At 36.5% G+C, this 19,508-nt stretch overlaps 1 protein-coding gene across 2 annotated transcripts; it reads right to left on the bottom strand.

Moving 5' to 3' along the window:
• Window positions 1–1,704: 1,704 nt before the first annotated feature.
• On the bottom strand, window positions 1,705–19,204 carry chrna7a (cholinergic receptor, nicotinic, alpha 7a (neuronal)). Of its 2 annotated transcripts, XM_051113895.1 has the most exons (10): window positions 19,073–19,204; window positions 17,855–17,994; window positions 15,973–16,017; window positions 15,347–15,456; window positions 14,484–14,563; window positions 12,916–13,083; window positions 10,222–10,416; window positions 5,795–5,881; window positions 3,768–3,877; window positions 1,705–3,282 (listed from the first exon to the last, which is right to left on the bottom strand). In XM_051113895.1, the coding sequence occupies exons 1-10, from the start codon at window positions 19,125–19,127 to the stop codon at window positions 2,746–2,748; spliced, it is 1,527 nt and encodes a 508-aa protein (XP_050969852.1). In that variant the 5' UTR covers window positions 19,128–19,204; the 3' UTR covers window positions 1,705–2,745. The 2 variants fall into 2 exon arrangements, with proteins under 2 accessions (XP_050969852.1, XP_050969853.1); XM_051113896.1 differs by lacking the exon at window positions 19,073–19,204 and having other exon boundaries at window positions 14,484–14,558; window positions 17,855–17,947.
• Window positions 19,205–19,508: the final 304 nt, after the last annotated feature.

The raw sequence follows: 19,508 nt of genomic DNA, 5'->3' as shown, positions 1-19,508 counted from the left end.
CCCTTTCAACGCTGCTTGCAGCTTTAATTTTATTTGTATCTTTACTCTATTGTATTTATTTGTGCTGTTGCTTGTGGTTTGATTATTCTTATTTTATTTGTTTTTATTTGACTGTATAGTTTTTCCCTTAACAGCACATATCGAACCGTACTGAAACAATGACTCTAAAACTGTGATACAAACAGAGTAAAACTGAGAAGTTGAACCGTTCCACCACTACAAATGATGCTGTATACACATATAATGATGTGTGTATAACTGCTTCACAGATGTAACTCTAATAGTCTGATGTCCATAGTACTATACTACTGTATGTAATAGCGCAATGAAAATTCAAGGGTAACTCTATCATACTAATTACATTATGATGACTGCAGCTGTGACATTGTTAATGAAGTTAAATTGGGTTTTAGTATTCTTTTCACTTTCATGTTGGCTAAACTATAAACATTTATTAACCTTAATGTTTACATTTCTTTACTCAATCTATTGAGACCATAACAATTTTCAAAAAACAGCTTTCATAAATATTTAACTAACCCATAACCATAAAGATAAGCACTTACTTTTTTCTGTATTTCCTTTCAGCTCTAGCTTTAAAATCATGACAAACTGTCGTTTTTGATAAATTACAAGTTGGATTGAGTAAATATGTCTGCCAGTTGAATGCCAGTTCAATGTATATCCAACGTCATGTTTTTTCCTTTGTCAGATTTACCAGTTAATGTCAACTGTGTTGCTAATTCATCATTTAGAGTCAAAGTACCTATTCATTCTGCATATACATTTAAATGAGACATAAAAAGAGAACTATTTCTGTAGATTATAATTAGTTTGAGCTGATATGCTGAGAGAACCAGACAAATAGAGGAAAAAATGTACACAGCCACAAAAATAACATCTAAAAAATTCATAAAGGCATATAGTAATATAGTATAGTGTATCTCTACATTTGTTCTTTTTTGTCTCATATTACACAATTTCATTAACAGCCACCAGATGGAGACATTACATGCCATCTACAGTTGAAGGTTACATACACCTTGTAGAATCTGCAAAATGTTAATTTTACCAAAATATGAGGGATCATACAAAATGCATGTTATGCACTGTATGATTTTGAGATCCATCTTTTTCATATGCAACTATTACAGAAGCGAACTGATGCTTCAGATGGAAAAATGCATTAAGAGCCAGGGGTTAAAACAGAATAAATGTGTTCGTTTTTATTATTTTGCCTAAATATCATATTTTTTTCATTTGGTACTGCCCTTCAGAAACTACAGAAGATACTTAAATTTTCCCGGAAGACAAAATTGAAATTTACCCTGATCTTCAAAGTCAAAAAGTTTTCACCCCCCAGCTCTTAATGCATAATTTTTCCTTCTGAAGCATCAGTGAGTGTTTAAACCTTCTGAAATAATGTGAAAAGATGGATCTCAAAATCATACAGTCATTTTTGGAAAGGCTTCAAATACACAAAAATGCTGAAAAAACAAAATATTGGTGGGACCTGAAAGATTTTTCAGAAGAACAGTGGTTAGTTGAACTGTTCAGGACAAACATGGGACTCATGAACAACTATCACTAAACAAAAAGCAAAACAAAACAAAACAAAACAAAACAGATAATGTCAACACAGTGACACACACACTGGTTTCCATGTTTTACAAACAGTCAAATATTTTCAGTCAGTTGCAGCCTATACTTAAAGCATTGTTTTCCTAACGCTATCTGAGTGGTTACTGTAGTGATTTTTGCTGGTTTAAAGACATTTAAAAAGTCTGAAAATCAGGGTCGACCTACAAAAATATGTTTATTTGTCATTATACTGTACAATATTTTGAAAGAAAAAAAGTGGTTAGAAATCTCCACCTTCATATCATCACGTACAGTGACTTATTCTCCAGCAGTTACAATACTGGAAAAAAGACATGAGCACAAAGACGTACAACAGCAGTGATAACCATAGATGAAGCATGATGGCAGATACAACACTAGAGAAATTCATTGTGTGTGTGTGTGTGTGTGTGTGTGTGTGTGTGTGTGCGGCAAATGCTTAAATTTGTGAAAAACAAACAAATAATAAATTATAAACTTTTATAAAGTTCATTTAAGGCTACAGTCCTGTCTCAGATGCACAGTTTGATACAATAGTTTACGCAGCCACTAATACAAAAACACTCAAAAACAGATATGTTGAGACCAGTCATGAAGGAACGTATTCCGCCATGAGCCTTTACTCTGTATATTACATTATGCTGTTAGCAGGCTTGGAGGCCTTCACAGTCACTTTGCTATAATACATTGCCCTTCACTTTATGTATAATGAGCAGCAATAAACTACAATTTAGCATTTTAAAATGCTGTAAATATTTCAGTGAAAGTAACGCATTACAATTCAGAGACAGTAAGATTGTAATGTAACTAATTACTTTCAAAAGACAGTAACTAGTAACATATAATGTATTACATTTTAGAAGTAACTTGCCCAATTTCATGATTCATTTACTCACCCTCATGCCATTTCAAACCTGTATAATTTCTTCTTGTATGAAATACTGAAGAGCCTTAGCAGAATGTTCACGCTGCTCTTTTCCAAACAATCAAAGTGATTTTTTTCTTTTTAAATGGACTATTCCTTCAAGTCAATTTTTAGTTAATCTACTGTGTAAAAGAAATGTATTGTTACACTTGAGAGGCTCTGAGAAGTAAAAATAACTACAATAGGGGTATACAAAGGCCTCAAGTGAAGAAATCTTTGGAAATGGCTTCTACAAAATTCGGAGCAGACATTAAGATACCAATGGTGCAGAGGATGGTGAACAGAGAAAAGGCCATGAGACAAAGACGGTCAATGACAGATGCTGCAAACTTCCACTCATTACACAAAGTCTCCTCCTCGTCTTGGTCCCGGAAGCGTTTGGCAATGTACCGAACCTCATCCAAAATTTTGGACAGTTCACTTTCTCCAGGGCCGCTACTAACAGAAGACGCCTGAGCCCCAGGGAGCAGCACATCATCCTCACCTGTGGCGACGAGCCGGCTGCAGATCACCCCTGAATCGGGTGAAGTGGCATAGTGAATAGCGTCCATTCCACGGAAACCGATGTACAGCAGGTTCCCATTTGTGGACTGTGTGGCTCCAGTACTGATGTTCAGATCCACGCTGGTGAGGCTACTGCGCGGCTGCTTGTTGTGACAAGCTGAGCGAACTCTGTCCTCACCAGGCCTCTTCATCCGCAAGAACCACGCACACCAGTTCAACAGCACCACACGGGTCTTACAGAAAAATGAGCTATTAAATAACATAGTTTTCCAAACACAAACATAGAAGTAATCATAATATGTCTAAATTAAAGGAATAGTTCACCCAAAAATTCTGTCATTAATTACTCACCCTCATGTCGTTCCAAACCCATAAGACCTTCGTTCATCTTCCAAACACAAATTAAGATATTTTTGACAAAATCATGTTTTCAAAATTATGGTTAAACCACTGATGTCACATGGACTATATTGTCGATGTTCTTGGTACCTTTCTGGACCTTGAACATGGTAGGACCCTTGCTGCCTATGGAGGGTCAAAAAGCTCTTGGATTTCACCAAAAATATCTTAATTTGTGTTCCGCAGATTAATGAAGGTCTTAGAGGTTTGGAATGACATGAGGGTGAGTAATAATGACAGAATTTATGGGTGAACTATCCCTTTAAGTTAGATGTGTTTATATAGTAAGCAGAAATAAAAGCAGCCTTGAGAGCCTCACCCATTTTGGCATTTTTCCTCCTTCTGGATCATGGTAATGGTATTGTAATACCCAGACTGTGGCTATCACAGACAGACCAACAATAACCATGGTGGTGGCGAAATACTGAGCTAATCAAAGGATAGAGAGAATTATATTAACAACCTGAATAACAAGCTACAGTTGAAATGATAATCAAGTATTTTACATGTGCTTAGTATGTTAGTCAGCACATTAAAAACTGTACTATAAAACAGTGGTTCTCAACTCCAGTCCTCAGGGCCCACTGTTCTGCACATTTTGTATGTCTCCCTCATTTAACGCACCTGATTCAGATCATCAGCTCATTAGGAGAAAGATCCATGAACTGAACTAAGTGTGTTAAATTCAGAAACATACAAAATGTGCAGTGGGCTCCGAGGACTGGAGTTGAGAACCAGTGATTTAAAACACAATTATTAAAACTATTTTAAATGTACTTTAAATCTTTTAATTTGACATTAAAAGAGAAGTTTATTTCCAGAATGAAAATTTCCTGATAATTTACTCACTCCCATATCAGTCAAGATGTTCATGTCTTTCTTTCTTTAGCTGAAAAGAAATGAAGGTTTTTCTCCATATAGTGGACTTCAATGGTGGCCAATGGGCTGAAGGTCCAAACTGCAGTTTCAACGCAGCTTCAAAGGGCTCGACACAATTCCAGCCAAGAAATAAGTATCTCATCTAGTGAAATTATCAGTAATTTTCTTTAAAAAAAAAAAAATATATATATATATATATATATATACATTTTAACCACAAATGCTTGTCTTGCACTAGCTCGACTGCACGCGTGACATAGGCAGAAGTACCGACCCAGTGTTTACAAAGTGAACATGCAAAGAAAGTCAAACGCCCTTTGCAAAAAAGGTAAAATAACAATGACGGACAATTTTGAAGTTGGAGGAGAAAATGAGATGGAGTTTTTCTCCCTACCCTACCTTTTTGAATGGGAGTGCACAGACAAAGAACTAACCGATGCATGCGCATCGCTGAGCTAGTGCAAGACAAGCATTTGCAACACTATCTCATGACCAAAGCTGCGTTCATACTAGCAGCGACTTCTGTAGCTGCATGTCGCCAGTGGCTGACGAGGAGGTTGCTAGTGGGCATTCTCACTACTGGTTGCCTTGACAGCGAATCAGGTTTCTTGCCGCTAAATACAAACATTTTGGAGGCAAAAGACTAAATATAATATAAATATAAATTAAATTTGTACATACAAACAAAAACGAATGAGAAGCAGAGGCTACTTTTTTCCACTGAGTATGTTTATCTATGGCTGAGAGGAGAATGATCACATGAGCTCTACCGTCTTCTTTCCTATTGGCTGTCGCTCCCGAAAGTCGCTCTTCTTTTGCATAAAGTTGAGGGATTCTGAACTTTGTCGCATCGCTGGACACGACCCATCCGTCACCAATGATCGCTGTAGCTCGGTGTCGCTTTTGTCGCCGGAAATCGCCAGCTCTCCATTGAAATGAATGGGATTGTGTTGTTTTGTCGCTGCCTGTCCCTTGTAGTAGTGTGAACGGGGCTCAATTCGTACACATTTTGTACGATTTGTCTGGACCCCAGTAATGGTTAAGTTTAGGGGTAGGTCATTTGTACGAATTTCTACACATTAGCCACCTCATAAAATATGTACAAATTTGCCATGAGATTTGGTTGGAACTTATTCCTCGTCTGGGATTCTGTAAAGCTCTTTGAAGCTGCATTGAAACTGCAATTTGGATCTTCAACATGTTGGCCACCATCGAAGTCCATTATATGGAGAAAATTCCTGGAATGTTTTCAACTTAATTACTTTGCAACTGAAGAAAGACATGAACATATAGGAAGACATGGGGTAAGTAAATTATCAGGAAATTTTCATTCTGAAAGTGAACTTCTTTAATACAAAGTGCTTTTAAAAAGTATTTTAAGAAACATTCATGGAAAGTACACTTAAGTTTATTGAGTACAGTCAATCACACATCTGACATCAAAATGTACATCATAAGTTGGATTACCTATTAAAGGCACAGAGTCTGATGTTGCCGGCATTATCTCAGCTACCAGAAGCATGAAAACTGTCAGTGAGAGCAGGACTGTGATCCCTGACAATCAAAACATATATATTACTTCCCCATTGAGTTCATTGCTTTGTGTCCAGTCTCGTCAATGTGTACGTGAGTGTTTCTACCCTCCTGTTGTGGATCTGCCTGTTTCGGAATTACCCGTGGATTACTATAAAGACTTTGTCTTTGACTTTCGTCTTTGTTTGCCCCTTCCTCACACGTTACATGACAATAGGCTAGGTCTGTGCTAATAAATCGATGCATCGCGATTCGTGGAGCAATTCTGAGATTTTCCGAATACATTGCGATTTTCTCTGCACACAGTTTTTAACAGCAGATGGCGATCTAATCTAGTTTTTACCCACACACTCAAATGCTCATGCAAGAGTGCTGAAGTGCACTTGTGTGTTCGACTGAGTCGCGTATTTGCACCTCGGTTCAGAATGCTTTTATGACCCATCTGCTGTTAAAAACTAAACTCAGAATTGCGAAGCATTCAGGAAATCTCAGAATCCATGCAGCATCGATTTCTCCATTCGTGATGAATCTGTTTCTTTTCCCAGCCCTGATATAGGCACATACACATAAATGCCGTAGCACAGAGGTTCTCAACAGGGGGGGTCACAGCCCACTAGGGGGCCTCAGTGATCCTCCAGGGGGGGCCGCGAGATAGCTTAAAATTATTTTAAATATTATCCTAGAATTGTTTAATTTCATTATTAATGTGTTGAATTAAAATGATTAAAGCACGGCCTCTCTCGTGTTCTGAACGGCGGCTCAGAACTTCCAGCCGCTTCACGCAAACCACATCTCTCGGCTGCATGAATCAAACCGCGGCGCTAATGTAAAGGTAAAGACGATCAGAGTTATAACGAACTTGCAGGTGCCTAATGTATGACGTGAGTCGTATATTAGGCATGTACATGTCCGCTATTGATTCTCGAACTACGCACACTCTCGGGGCTTTGAACCCTAGTATTTTTGTGTGAAATTTCAATATATTTGCATAGTTGTCCGAATGAATGTTCTCTTTGCTGTGGAAGAATAGTATAAGAGGAAATGTCATGCATAGGGGGGCCTTGGAAAATTGACCAGAGAAGGAGGGGAGCCCCGGAGTGAAAAAGGTTGGGAACCCCTGCCGTAGCGGATCTAGACAGGTGGAGCTGGAGGAGGTGGAGGGATTCAGAGGAATACTGAAGGCTTAGACAGCGAACACTAGGGTTGGGTACCGAAACCCGGTGCCAATACGGCACCGGTACCCATGTGACCGGTATGTACCGGACCGAATCAGAATGAGAATTTCGGTGCCACTTAAATGTCTGAACTGTTGATTAAAATATTTGTCTTCTGGTGCTATGACACGGATGTAGAATCATTGATTCATCAACATGCATGATCGCTAGTTAAATTTAAATACATGGGGTGTCAGAATGATCAGAAAATGTATTTACTGAATGAGAAAACTCACGTGAACATCGGAAAGATTTGATGATAGAAATCCAAGACATCTTTGTAGTTACTATCCATTTTCACATTTCGAATTAAAAGCACAAATCGTCTGGAAATGAGACCATCCGAGAAGCGCGTGAATGCTGCAGCTATCGTTACACTTGCTCTGACTGCAGAGAGACTGCTAGAGACGGCAAATATGTGATGCGATCTAGGAAAACCCAACACATGGTGAAATTTTACCTTTTTAGGTTTTGACACCATATGAAAGCTGAGTTCAGGCCCCTTTCCAAAACTTTTATTTTTTACATAACCTACGTTATGGCTATCTTAGGTTGGCTGATAGCGATGATTTTCAGGATTGGGATTTTGAGAAAAACGGCTTTAAAGTGAGACGGCTTTCACTTTCACTTTACGGGTTTAACGAGGGCTGTCTGTCAAGTTAGCAGCGCTACTGCATCATTAGACAAACAGACTAACGTTTGTTTTCCGCTGATCACCCATTTTATGTTTAGTAAAAAATGCAGCACCTTGTAGTAAAAGCGAGCACAGCGCAACTGTTCGCGCACTGTGATAAAACAGACTGTCATCGGACTCCTCTTTAGTAACTTCATCATCCGATCCTTCATCTCTGGATGTGAAATAGCCCGTAACATCATTTAGGGCACTGACATCACCAAAACTGAGCAGATTGAGACGAGTAAGATCGGTTAAGTGAGCAGCTGCAGTACTTGAGACGGCGTTGTTGTGCTCCGCCATCTCACCATATTTAAATAAATAAATAAATAAATAAATAAATAAATAACTTTGCTTGCTGTACTTTACACACGACTGGTGGAGAATGTGAACTGATACGCCTTTACTAAATATGTTACGTGGTTTATTTTGATAGGTTTACTGGTTTTGTGGTGTTAAAAGCTGGTCCTTAGCTGGTTTATGCTGGTCCTTTGCTGGTTTTTGCTGGTCATGTTGCTGGCCAAGGACCAGCATGAACCAGCAAAGGACCAGCTTAAACCAGCATCAAAACCTACCTAACCAGCTTTCCAGCATCAAAACATACCTACCAGCATATGCTGTTTTTTTCACCAGGGAAGGGAAAGCAGCTCCGCAGCGCGTTCTTAACATAGGAGAAAGACAGTCATTTCTGCTTGCTGCAATAAATGTCTATTTTTCTGCACTAAACAAGTGAATTTCGAAGAGATATTTTCAGAAATGATAGACAAGATGTTATAGAATAATAATTTAATGAAAAACGAATTTCCTGAAAACGTCCCACCGTGACATCCGACGGGTTTTCCCAGATCTCATCACATATAGTCACATTTCTGCAAAAGAATTGCTGAAATTTTAAGCTGTTAAATTATTGTAGTTGGGTTAGGTGGTTTAGGTTTTATTGTTGTTGTGTTTTGCATTGACTTAATAATGTATAGTACTACTTTTTTTTTTTTTTTTTACTTTTAATACATTGTTCAATTTAAAGAACTTTTTTGTCCAATAAAAATATATTCTTGTGTCATCCACCACTTTGTGGCTTTTTTTAAAAGTATCGGTTCAGGCACCGTTTTGGCACCGGTACCGTTTTAAAAGTATCGATTTGGCACCGGTATCGAAAAACCCAACAAACATGAGACGTCTACCCGACGTGCAGATCATGTCTATATTACGACAAAGACGTTGAAATGACGTCGTTTGGAGGTCGTTTGCTCAGTGGGAAACCCCAAACGATACCCAACCCTAGCGAACACTGAACCAAGTTATTTAAAGCTTATTGGCTACAGAATCAGCAGAGGCCAATCTGTTTGTGCCTCGCAGTAAATTATGTGATTGTTAGCAGATTGCATGTAAAGGACCTACAGTATCAGCCTGTGCCATCGAGTTTCATGACTGAACTAGATGTAGTATGTCAGTTTTAAACAATCAATGCAAACTAAATCAATATATATTTTTATGATTCCTATCCATCTAACATATGGTTACTGTCAAAAAATAGACCCACTATGAGAAATATTTACTGTGACAACTAACCCCAGTCGACGCTGCATAAGATGATACAAGAGAAAGCAAAAAAGTAATCAGGCTTGAATCTTAATTAGGTTACTATAAAATAGCTTCATTTAGTGCCCTACTTAGATAAGAAATTGAGCAGAGCTATATAAAATGAAACTTAAATGTACCGTATCATACATAGTCGGCTAATTGCTGGTATTTAGAGTATTGATCTCACTCTGTGGAAAGTAATGTTGGCAAGCCTCGTCACACTAATACCATTTAGGAATGACAAAATGAAAAAATAGAATAAATTGTGCTCTGCTGTGATTTCAGGTTTAGTCTTTTCCAGAACACTCCCTCGCTCACTGTGGCAGCATCCTTTAAATCCAGCAGGCCAGATAAATAGATGCATTTGGCCTTCAGAGCTCTCCAACTGCATTAATCACTGAAGCAATCTTTGGCAAGCCATCAATCTCACTACACGCCACTTACAGTAGCTTACAGGGATGTCGGCATAAATTGTGTGCCTGTGCCAAAGTGAATTTCATATGATGTCGGTTTAAATGTGAATATTTCACTAAGTCAGCAAAAAAGAACGGTGAGGTTTGCCGATGTGAGAAATAAAATTAATGATTTTTAAAATGGCAAATGTGACATTTATGCACTTCTGGTTATGACAGAGGCCGTTTATGGTTAGCTCCCGTAATAAACCCTTTTAAAGGTGAAGCGTATAATTTCTTTCAACATGTTGTTGGTTTCTCAGAAGGAGACAATTCTAAGCAAGGAAGTTGAAGAAAACATGACATTTCAAACTGAATGCAGGTATGTAAATGGACACTTAAATGAATACAATTCACTATTACAATAAAACAATGACATCACTTTATAATCATCAATCAACATTTTAAAATTATGACAAAGGCATTAAGTGTCTGGCTTACCAAGAGAGATCTTCTCGCCTGAGTCAGCAGGCAGCAGGAAGACCAGCAGAGCCAGAGTAGAGATGAGCACACAGGGGATAAGCAGATTTAGACCGTAGTATAGCGTCCGTCTCCGCATCACCACCGTGAAAGTCACATCTGGGTACGGCTCCTTGCAGCAGTCATAGAATCTCTCATTCCTTCGACCTGGAACCTCTGTTACATATAACTGGCAACGTTAGAAAATTAATGTTTTGTGCAATGACCATTCAACACTGTTACTGTACATTAACATTGTTGAAGGTGAGTGCAAAAAAGACATATCATGCATAATATTGCCTTAACTAGCATATACCTTTTGTAAAATAAAAATCCTAAAAAAAACTGATTTTTAAACTACTGAGACTGATAACCCTTGTGAAAAATAAATAAATTTAAGCATACCTTTAATGCTAAATTATTTACTGAAATAATAATAGGCCTATACTTAAAAGAAGTTCACTTCCAGAACAAAAATTTACAGATAATGTACTCACCCCCTTGTCATCCAAGATGTTCATGACTTTTTTTTTCTTCAGTCGTAAAGAAATTATTTTTTTTGAGGAAAACATTCCAGAATTTTTTTCCATATAGTGGACTTCTATGATGCCCACGAGTTTGAACTTCCAAAATGCAGTTTAAATGCAGCTTCAAAGGGCTCAAAATGATCCCAGCCGAAAAAGAAGGTTCTAGTGAAATGATTAGTTATTTTCTAAAAAAATGTACAATTTATATACTTTTTAACCTCAAACGCTTGTCTATTCTCTGCAATGCGCATGCAAACTCTGTGTAATCCGGGTCAATACAGTTAGGGTATGTCGAAAAACTCCCATCTCATTTTCTCCTCCAACTTCAAAATTGTCCTACATCGCTGCACAAGTACTGACCCAGTGTTTACAAAGTGAACATGCAAAGAAGATTAAACACCCTTTACAAAAAAAGGTAAAACAGCGATGTAGGGTGATTTTGAAGTTGGAAGAGAAAATGAGATGGGAGTTTTTCGACATACCCTAACTGTATTGACCCGGATTACACAGAGTTCGCATGCGGTCGCAGAGAATAAACAAGACGTCTGCTTGAGGTTAAAAAGTATATCAGTTGCACATTTTTTTTGGAAAATAACCATTTGAAGCTGCATTGAAACTGTATTTTGGAAGTTTAAACTCACGGGCACCATAGAAGTCCACTATATGGAGAAAAATTCTGGAATGTTTTCCTCATACATACATAATTTCTTTACGACTGAAGAAAGAAAGACATGAACATCTTGGATGAAAAGGGGGTGAATAAATTATCTGTAAATATTTGTTCTGGAAGTGAACTTCTCCTTTAAATGCAAGTTGTACATAATGTTTTCTGACACATAATTGGATGTTAATTTAAATTAAACTAAAATTAAATTGATTATTTATATTAATGCAGCTGAACTTTCTTAAAACTTTTTGGACCCACTTAAAGATGACTTAAGAAGGCTAAAATACAGTATGCGATAAATACAATAAAATACTGATAGACTATAAAAAAAACTTCTTACTTGTTTTTAACACTCATGTTACGTTCCGGTCATTTTGACCTTAAGAGGATTTTCTTTTTCCTAACAAATGCTAGTTAATTTTATTGATTAAAAATTACTGAATTTGCTCACACAAGGTATAACAACTTTCCAAAAAATGCGGATCATTTTTTCAGTTTTTACAAATTTTCCCCCACCTTGTTACACTTGTGGTGTTCCCATTCAGAAATGACTGGCCCAGGGTCAGAAATGAACTTTTCCATTAAGGGGCAATATTTGATTTCCAGGGGCACTTTTTACATTTTTGAGGGCAATTTTTATAATCACCTTTTTAAGATCTTAAAAACCGTATGTTGTCTTTAATGTGAAATACTTAGATTTACCCAATTACTTTAATCAATATTTTAAACTGTTGTCAATAGCAATAGACTGTTTAAAATTGCATCGAAATTATACATGTATAAAACAGGAGCTTATAGGGCAGCAATATTATGACAAAAATTATTATTGTAGATTATTGCTCTTTATATTGTAATAATGAGTGTTAATATCGATATACAAAACAATATAAAATGTTTTTGTTTCATTCTGGGCACATCACATTCTGGGCTCATAGACAAATGTTGGTCCATGACGTTAGCAAAGTCTAGCACAAATTATGCAAAAACTCCGCTTAAAATCACAATTAATATTTTATTTAGGCTATATTGAATCTGCACTGTGTTGTTTATGGGGAATTTATATTCATTTTGGTGGCATTTTTGCCACAAGTTTTAATTGACTTGTTTTCTTTCAGTTAGCACAGGTTTTGTATTTCTTTTAGGAAATGGCTGGTCCTAGGGCTCATTGATTTGAACCTCTGTGCCTCAGCTTCTGAGTGAACATTGTCAAATTTATCCACAAATAATGCTTTTTTCATCAATTCAATGAGGCCTATGACCAGTCATATTCACGAAGCAATACAGAACCTGTTATAATTCAAAGAAAACAAGCTGACAAGAAGATTGAATACAAGATTTAGTGAAAAAATAGCATTAAGAGAGATTTAAGTTTTCAAAAAGGCAGGTTACTTTTGACCAGGAGCACCAAATTAGATAAAGGATTTTCAGTATATCATAAAGGTTAACAATGTGCATTACAATGTATAATGTATATCACCCTACCCACAAGGTCCCACTCTCCATTAGCGATATATCCTGTGATGTCAGCATCAATCATCTGCAGGTCCAGAGACCATCCCCCATACGTCCAGGAGCCAAACTTCAAATCACACCTCTGAAGATCAAAGGGGAACCAGCGAACATCGATGTAGCAGGTGCTTTTGAATATCCCTGTGAACAGAAACGTGAACTGACTGATGTGGAACATTTTCTGTGGAGAGCAATAAAACACATTTTCCAGCAGCACATCTGAGTCCTTAAAGTCATAATAGTAACAACTATAATTAAAATACTTAAGATTAATCATCAGAATTATCAGTATTATTACTTGGTCAGATTAGAGAAGTTTGAAAATTCGATTTCTGTAAACCGTAATGGTGATGAAAATTAACATCAGGGGAATCGTTCAATAAGACAACCATAAATTGAAGGTGCCAGTAAAGACATACGCATGTAATTTAGCTCGGGCCGTTGATTGTTTAATACATCATCTTCCCTCTATGTTTCATTGCTTTCTTTTGCCATAAAGCATAACTAGGCCTCTGATGAAGCTTTATAGAGGTTCAAGAGAAGGCAATCTCTTCAATGTCACCACAAAAAGAATTTAGTGCAAATTCACTGCCAGGACTACATCCACTCATGAATCAAATGTTTATCTCGGGATAGAGCCTGCTTCAGCTTTCGCGGCAAGAAACAAGAGGAGACAAGTAAATGATCTAGTAGAGGTGAATGCAGCACATGCAAAACTCCATTCACATCAAATAGTTTATCAATAAGTAAAAGGTATATTTTTCTTTCCACCTTAGCATAAAATCATACATGCTGATTTTGCATAATAGACGTTATTTAAAAGGTGCACTATGCAATTTTTTTTATGTTGCAGGCCAATACGAAAGTGATTTTGGATCGTACTGATACTTATTGATGCTGATGCAGCATCTTGCCAGAGGAAAGTTTCTTAGTTTGTGACACCATTACATAAATACCCATTTGTCAGCAATATACATTTTATACGTCCACAACCAAAATTGTCCTATAATCGGACAGTCATCGGATAAAGCGAGTGATGATACATCTCAGCTTGGATGCTTTCACTAGATGATCTTTATATAATCTATAACTAAATTTCTCATAATTCTATTTTTTATTCTATTATAAAACTATTCTCATAATATTTTTTTATGACCTACCCTGTTGAAAAAAACAACATATGCTGGTTAGGTAGGTTTTGATGTTGGGATGCTGGTTTTAGCTGTTTCTTAGCTGGTTTATGTTGGTCCTTTGCTTTTTTATGCTGGCTCTTTGCTGGTCCTCAGCTGGTTTAAGCTGGTCCTGAACCAGCACATGACCAGCTAAAACCAGCATTCCAGCATCAAAACCTACCTAACCAGCATATGCTGTTTTTTTTCAACAGGGTAGTTCAGTCATTTATTTCTTATTTTACATTTTTTATCTCACAAATACATATTTTATTTTTCACTCTGAGCTTCAAAAGGCATCCATAATAATCCTCTTCTTTCCAGATCAAATGGGAAAAATTACTTGTGGAATCATGAACATCTGAAAAGTACCTGGCGGTAGGTATTGGCAGGCACCAGAGGAATTCACCAGCACATTAGTATGAAATGTGGCGTCAAACCTTTCATCTGCACTGTGGAGAACACAAGAATCATTTTAACTAAAAAGAACACAACGGTGATTTATGAACATCTCTGAGAAACACTTAGAAACATTTCCGATTAATCCTATACAAAGTAAATGCATTTCATCTACACTGAATTATTTTGCACCACTAATGGCTGTGCAGTAAGTAGGGGAATTTCAGGGAAATGACAAATCAAAGCTGCCTCATGCCAATATCAGTTTTGTGTTCCAGTTATGCAAATGTGTTTGTCTAAATTAATTCTCATTCAAATAATGGAGGCATGTTTGAGAATAAAGAATTCAGTCTCAGAAATCCCTAAGGAAAAGACCACAGTGCTCCAGGCTGCTAGACCAACATAACCAATATGTTCACTAACAAAATTAATGATTTTTCAATAAATAAAATGAAATTTTATACCAGTGGATGTTTAACATCTCATTTGATTCCATTTAGCGATTCGCTGACTTTATTCATTTGACCTCTATATAGTGGCAACTCTTCATCTTCTGTGGCGGATTCACTTGGAGCTAGTTCTTTACCATCTACTACTGCTGCTTTTCCAGTAGACAGGGACAAATGAGGCCAACCCTTTGTTTTCAATGCTGTAGTGCAAACTCAGTGTCCATTAACTGTACCAGCACTTTTTCTAGGCAATTTAGCAACTCTCAAGAAATCGTTCACAAACACAGTTTAAGCTTCTAAAGCTATGTGTGGTTTTATGGAACTCCTTTTTTGAAAAGCCAACTATACATATGAGTTTAACAATAATTATGTGTGAAGGTAACAAACCTGTTATACAGTAAGATGTCAGGTTTCCAGATCTGACTGTCAGGGAATCGTACATTCGTCACTCCAGGATATTCAGAAGCGTTCCACTGAAGATAGTAGTCATACCAATACTAAAATAAAGAGAAGTTAACTTCATCATCATCAATCAGGAACAAGATGGAAATGTACACTTGATGCAAACTGAATTATGCATGATATGAACTTGTATCTGAATCTCTATATTAAGCATTAGATATGTCAGTACTCATCAGAATATAAAGAGGTTTTCTGCACATGAACATGAAGAACACTGCTACACTGCTCTTTTTTGGAGCAAAGCCAAATAAATGTAAATTAGATGCAATTTATATCCACTGGTAGACTGCTGAGATTTTTAAATGCAGTTAATAAGGTTTTCAAATTCATAGGCACAGTTAGTGGTGTACAGCATTGACCAAGGACAACATTTGAAGGACTGTCATGGAAGCAGAGTCAAATCCAATGCATTACCTTCACAGTCATTAACATTCAGCTATTAATAACAGACCCACAGAGAGGTCTTCAACCATTCACATTAAAGGAACATGTTGTTTCACTGCATTGCTGATGAGCAGTCTGTCAGACAGTGGTAAGTGTGGGTGTCTTACCAGCTGTAACCAAATGTTGGTTGTAAGTACTTGATTCTTCTCATCCTGTAGATGGACAAAGATACACTTTTATAAAAATCTGATTAAAGAACTACTTTCAAAACATGGTTTAAAACATATTTTACATTAAGACACAAGGGTTAAGAGTGCACTTTAGAAATACTTTAAAAAATCTTTTAAAGGGATAGTTCACCCAAAAATGAAAATTCTGTCATTAATTACTCACCCTCACGTCACTCCAAAGTCATAAGACCTTGCATTGAGTGAACTGTCCCTTTAAAAAGAGGACGCCTAACAGCATGTTAACGGCAACTGAATGAAAATGTATTACTAAACTTTAGAGTGCTTTTTCGCTCTCTTAAGTATGACTTAAGGACGTCTTTATGTGTATGTAATTTTATTATTATACCTATTGCCTTTGAAATATGGTTAAAGTGTACTTCTGAATGTACTGACATTCATTCAGACCATGCAATTCTGTTAAAACTTGTATGTCATGTACTTAAAATATATTTGTAATTACACATTTGTCATGATGAAGTTGTAGTTTAGTGTATTTAAACAATATTTATATCAAATGCAATTCTGAATGCCACGCTACAATTAAAATGATAATCAAATTAGTGCTGTCAAACGATTAATCACATGTAAAATAAATGTTTGAGTTTGCCTAATATATGTGTGTGTACTGTGTGTAATTATTATGTATATATAAATACAAACACATTCATATATATATTTAAGAAATATTTACAAGTATATGTATTTATTATAATATATTCTATATAAATTAAAATATTTTGTACATAACATATTTCTCTTAAATATATACATTATTTGTGTGTATTTATAAATACATAATAATTGCACACAGTACGCACACATAACTCACATACACACTCAAACTTTTATTTTTTATGCAATTAATCGTGATTAAAGAAAAAACATTATTACAAGGTCGGCTTTTCACTTGTTAAGAAACAGTCAACTCTCTTTAAGTACACTTACGTAGCTTTTTATTTTATTAATATTATATAATCTGAAAGTTTTTTGTTTTTAGAGTGTAGTTAAATTTGAAATACAGTGCATGTGTGCATTCAATACAATGACGTGCACTATTTTGTCACAAAGGAACATAATTTACAATTCGAGGCAGTTTTGTGATGTTCTTCAGATTTATCAGAAAACTGTGAGATGCTTTTATTTAACTGTCTAATGAAACCTTACTGTTAATACAGAAAGACATTTAACTGAGCTGAAATTATACACCTCAGTAAGTGCCATATTTAATTTTTGAAAGAAATGGAAAAAAAAATGAGGGACAGTAGTACATGTATGTGCATTCAATAGCCTGCTGTTGTTGAAGAGCATGTCAGTTGTTCAGCTGATGAAAAATCATCCCAAAAACTCATCTTAGACTTTTATCCAGCATGGAAGAACTGTTAGTCTCTCCCTCACAGCCTCATTTTCATCTGTGTAAAATTCAATATGGCATTTACCCTTCAAGGTCTATTGCTGCGTGAACTGTGACAAATAATCTGTAGTGGCTTTCCAAAATGTTTATGTTGCATCTTCAAAAGCCTGTAATAGTTGATCTGACATCTCTACATCTCGCCTCTCTCCGACAAGTGCTTTTCCTCATCCTAGTTCAATGCAAAATGTAATTATGTTTTCAGAGTGAACAGAAAATTATTTGGAAGAAATTATTTTGGTGACAATCTGTGGACAGATTTTTTTTTTTTTTTTTTTTTTTTTTTTTGCATATGATATAACCTGCTGGTGGAGTAAATTTACTTGGATTATCCTAAGCATTGTTCATGGTCATAGTTTTTAGGGTATATATTTAGTGTTTCATCTTTTAATATTTAAATGATTAACTTACCACATCCATAATCTGCATGAGACTGAAGCTGAAATACACAGTGAGCGAGTGTGTGTCATTAAACACAGGTCTCTCCAGTGGGTTATAGTCTTTCATCAAGTCTCTGTAGAGTCTTCTCTGATGCTCTCCCTGAAGTGACACTGTCAAAGAATGAACAATGTGACACGGTTGCAGAGTTTCACCTCGAGTCATTCTGCACTGCAAACTGCTTCCAGAAGAGGTTTGCAGCATGAAGCGAATGAGATATTCAGGAGAACGCTTGCAAATCAACAGAGGCAGCTGTTCCAGCTCATTTGGATGTACACGTATTGATCTGTAACTCTCATCAAAGCTTTTCTGCTGGGTTTCAGTGATTAAATCTCCACCAGGAAGTCTGACTGACTGAACTCAACCACTTTCCCTAAGTATGCATCTAACTGTTTTTAACATTCGCCAGAGTTGGACAGCAAGCGTCGAGAATTTTAATATACCTTGTGAGGATATTGCGGTATAGTACTTTTTTTTAAGTACAAAGCAAATCATAGGCAACTCTAGCTTCTTTCCCAAAGTTCACTCAGCGCCCTGTCTAATCTAGCTGGATGATAAAAGAGATCTTTCTCCCAGTGTAATTCCCTTAAGATGACATCCTTTCATAATCTAATTCCACCATGGACATATTCTAGATTACGTCAGGCCTTTTCTTTATTCAAAAAACCACCTTTGATTCATGAGTGTCTAACAAAGAAACCAGAGAGCTGGACTCCCTTGCCAGTACCAGAGACATTTTACTGTACACAAATACAATGCATCCACTGTAACCACATGTTCAAAGTGCAGTTACAGACTCAGTAAAAGACCCAAATTATAAAAACCACAGCAATTAGAAAAATTAAGATAAACTGTCTCGGAGCAAAGCAGATTCAAGCAACATTATATACAGTATACATACATTTGCAAATATAAACGGCCACCATAAAGCCGTGACCTTACATTTGATCAGACTCAGGACAATTTTGTCCTTACCTATTAACCCAAATTGCCAAACCAAAACATCAATTTTAATTGATTCACAGTAGCAGTTGAAATATTGCAATCCAAATACAGCAGACATGCAACACTAATCTTTCAAGTAAGCAGAAACTATTATTGAACAGTCTGACTGAGCAAAAGAGAAAAAAGCCAATAATTCAACAAAGCTCATGGGTTATTTCATAATCAGATACCCATGAGGTTTCTTACCACTCCATAGGCAGGTTGTGGTGGTAAAATAAAGAGTATATTCCCAAATTCCCATGTTCTTATGAAAGTTAAATTGCAGTAATGAATAGAAATGCTCTAGGTCATGTAGGTTTCGGTGTTGAAAAGACTCTCTCTCAGCATCCCACAGGCAGAAGTGAATACAGTCTCATGCAGCAGCATCAACAAAAGGCACAATGCCCCGCCTCCTCCATGTATTACAGTCTCTCTCTCTCTCTCCCTCTCTCTATCTCTCTCTCAGCTTTATGTTTTATCCTGTGGTCTTCCATTGACATATTGTTTTTAAATTAACCTAATTACAACATTAAGTCTAAAAGGAATGATAATGGGTTTTCTAATATGATTTGTAACTAGTCGTGAAGGGCTTCAATATACTGTAAATCCTGCTAGAATCATAGAAAATTGTATTGGATAAACT

Source organism: Labeo rohita, chromosome 7 (genome assembly GCF_022985175.1).
Source record: "Labeo rohita strain BAU-BD-2019 chromosome 7, IGBB_LRoh.1.0, whole genome shotgun sequence".
Lineage (NCBI taxonomy): Eukaryota > Metazoa > Chordata > Actinopteri > Cypriniformes > Cyprinidae > Labeo > Labeo rohita.
The sequence above is the reverse complement of the archived record's forward strand: the minus strand, read 5'-3'. Positions and strand labels throughout refer to the sequence as shown.

Excerpts from the sequence above, each read along its gene's own strand:
- chrna7a (XM_051113895.1), bottom strand. The coding sequence starts at position 19,127 with ATGGGAATTTGGGAATATACTCTTTATTTTACCACCACAACCTGCCTA. Across the intron at positions 3,878-5,794 it reads AGACTCTGTGCCTTTAATAG|CTCAGTATTTCGCCACCACC; the intron begins GTAATCCAACTT and ends TCCTTTGATTAG. Across the intron at positions 3,283-3,767 it reads GAGGAAAAATGCCAAAATGG|ACCCGTGTGGTGCTGTTGAA; the intron begins GTGAGGCTCTCA and ends TTTTTCTGTAAG.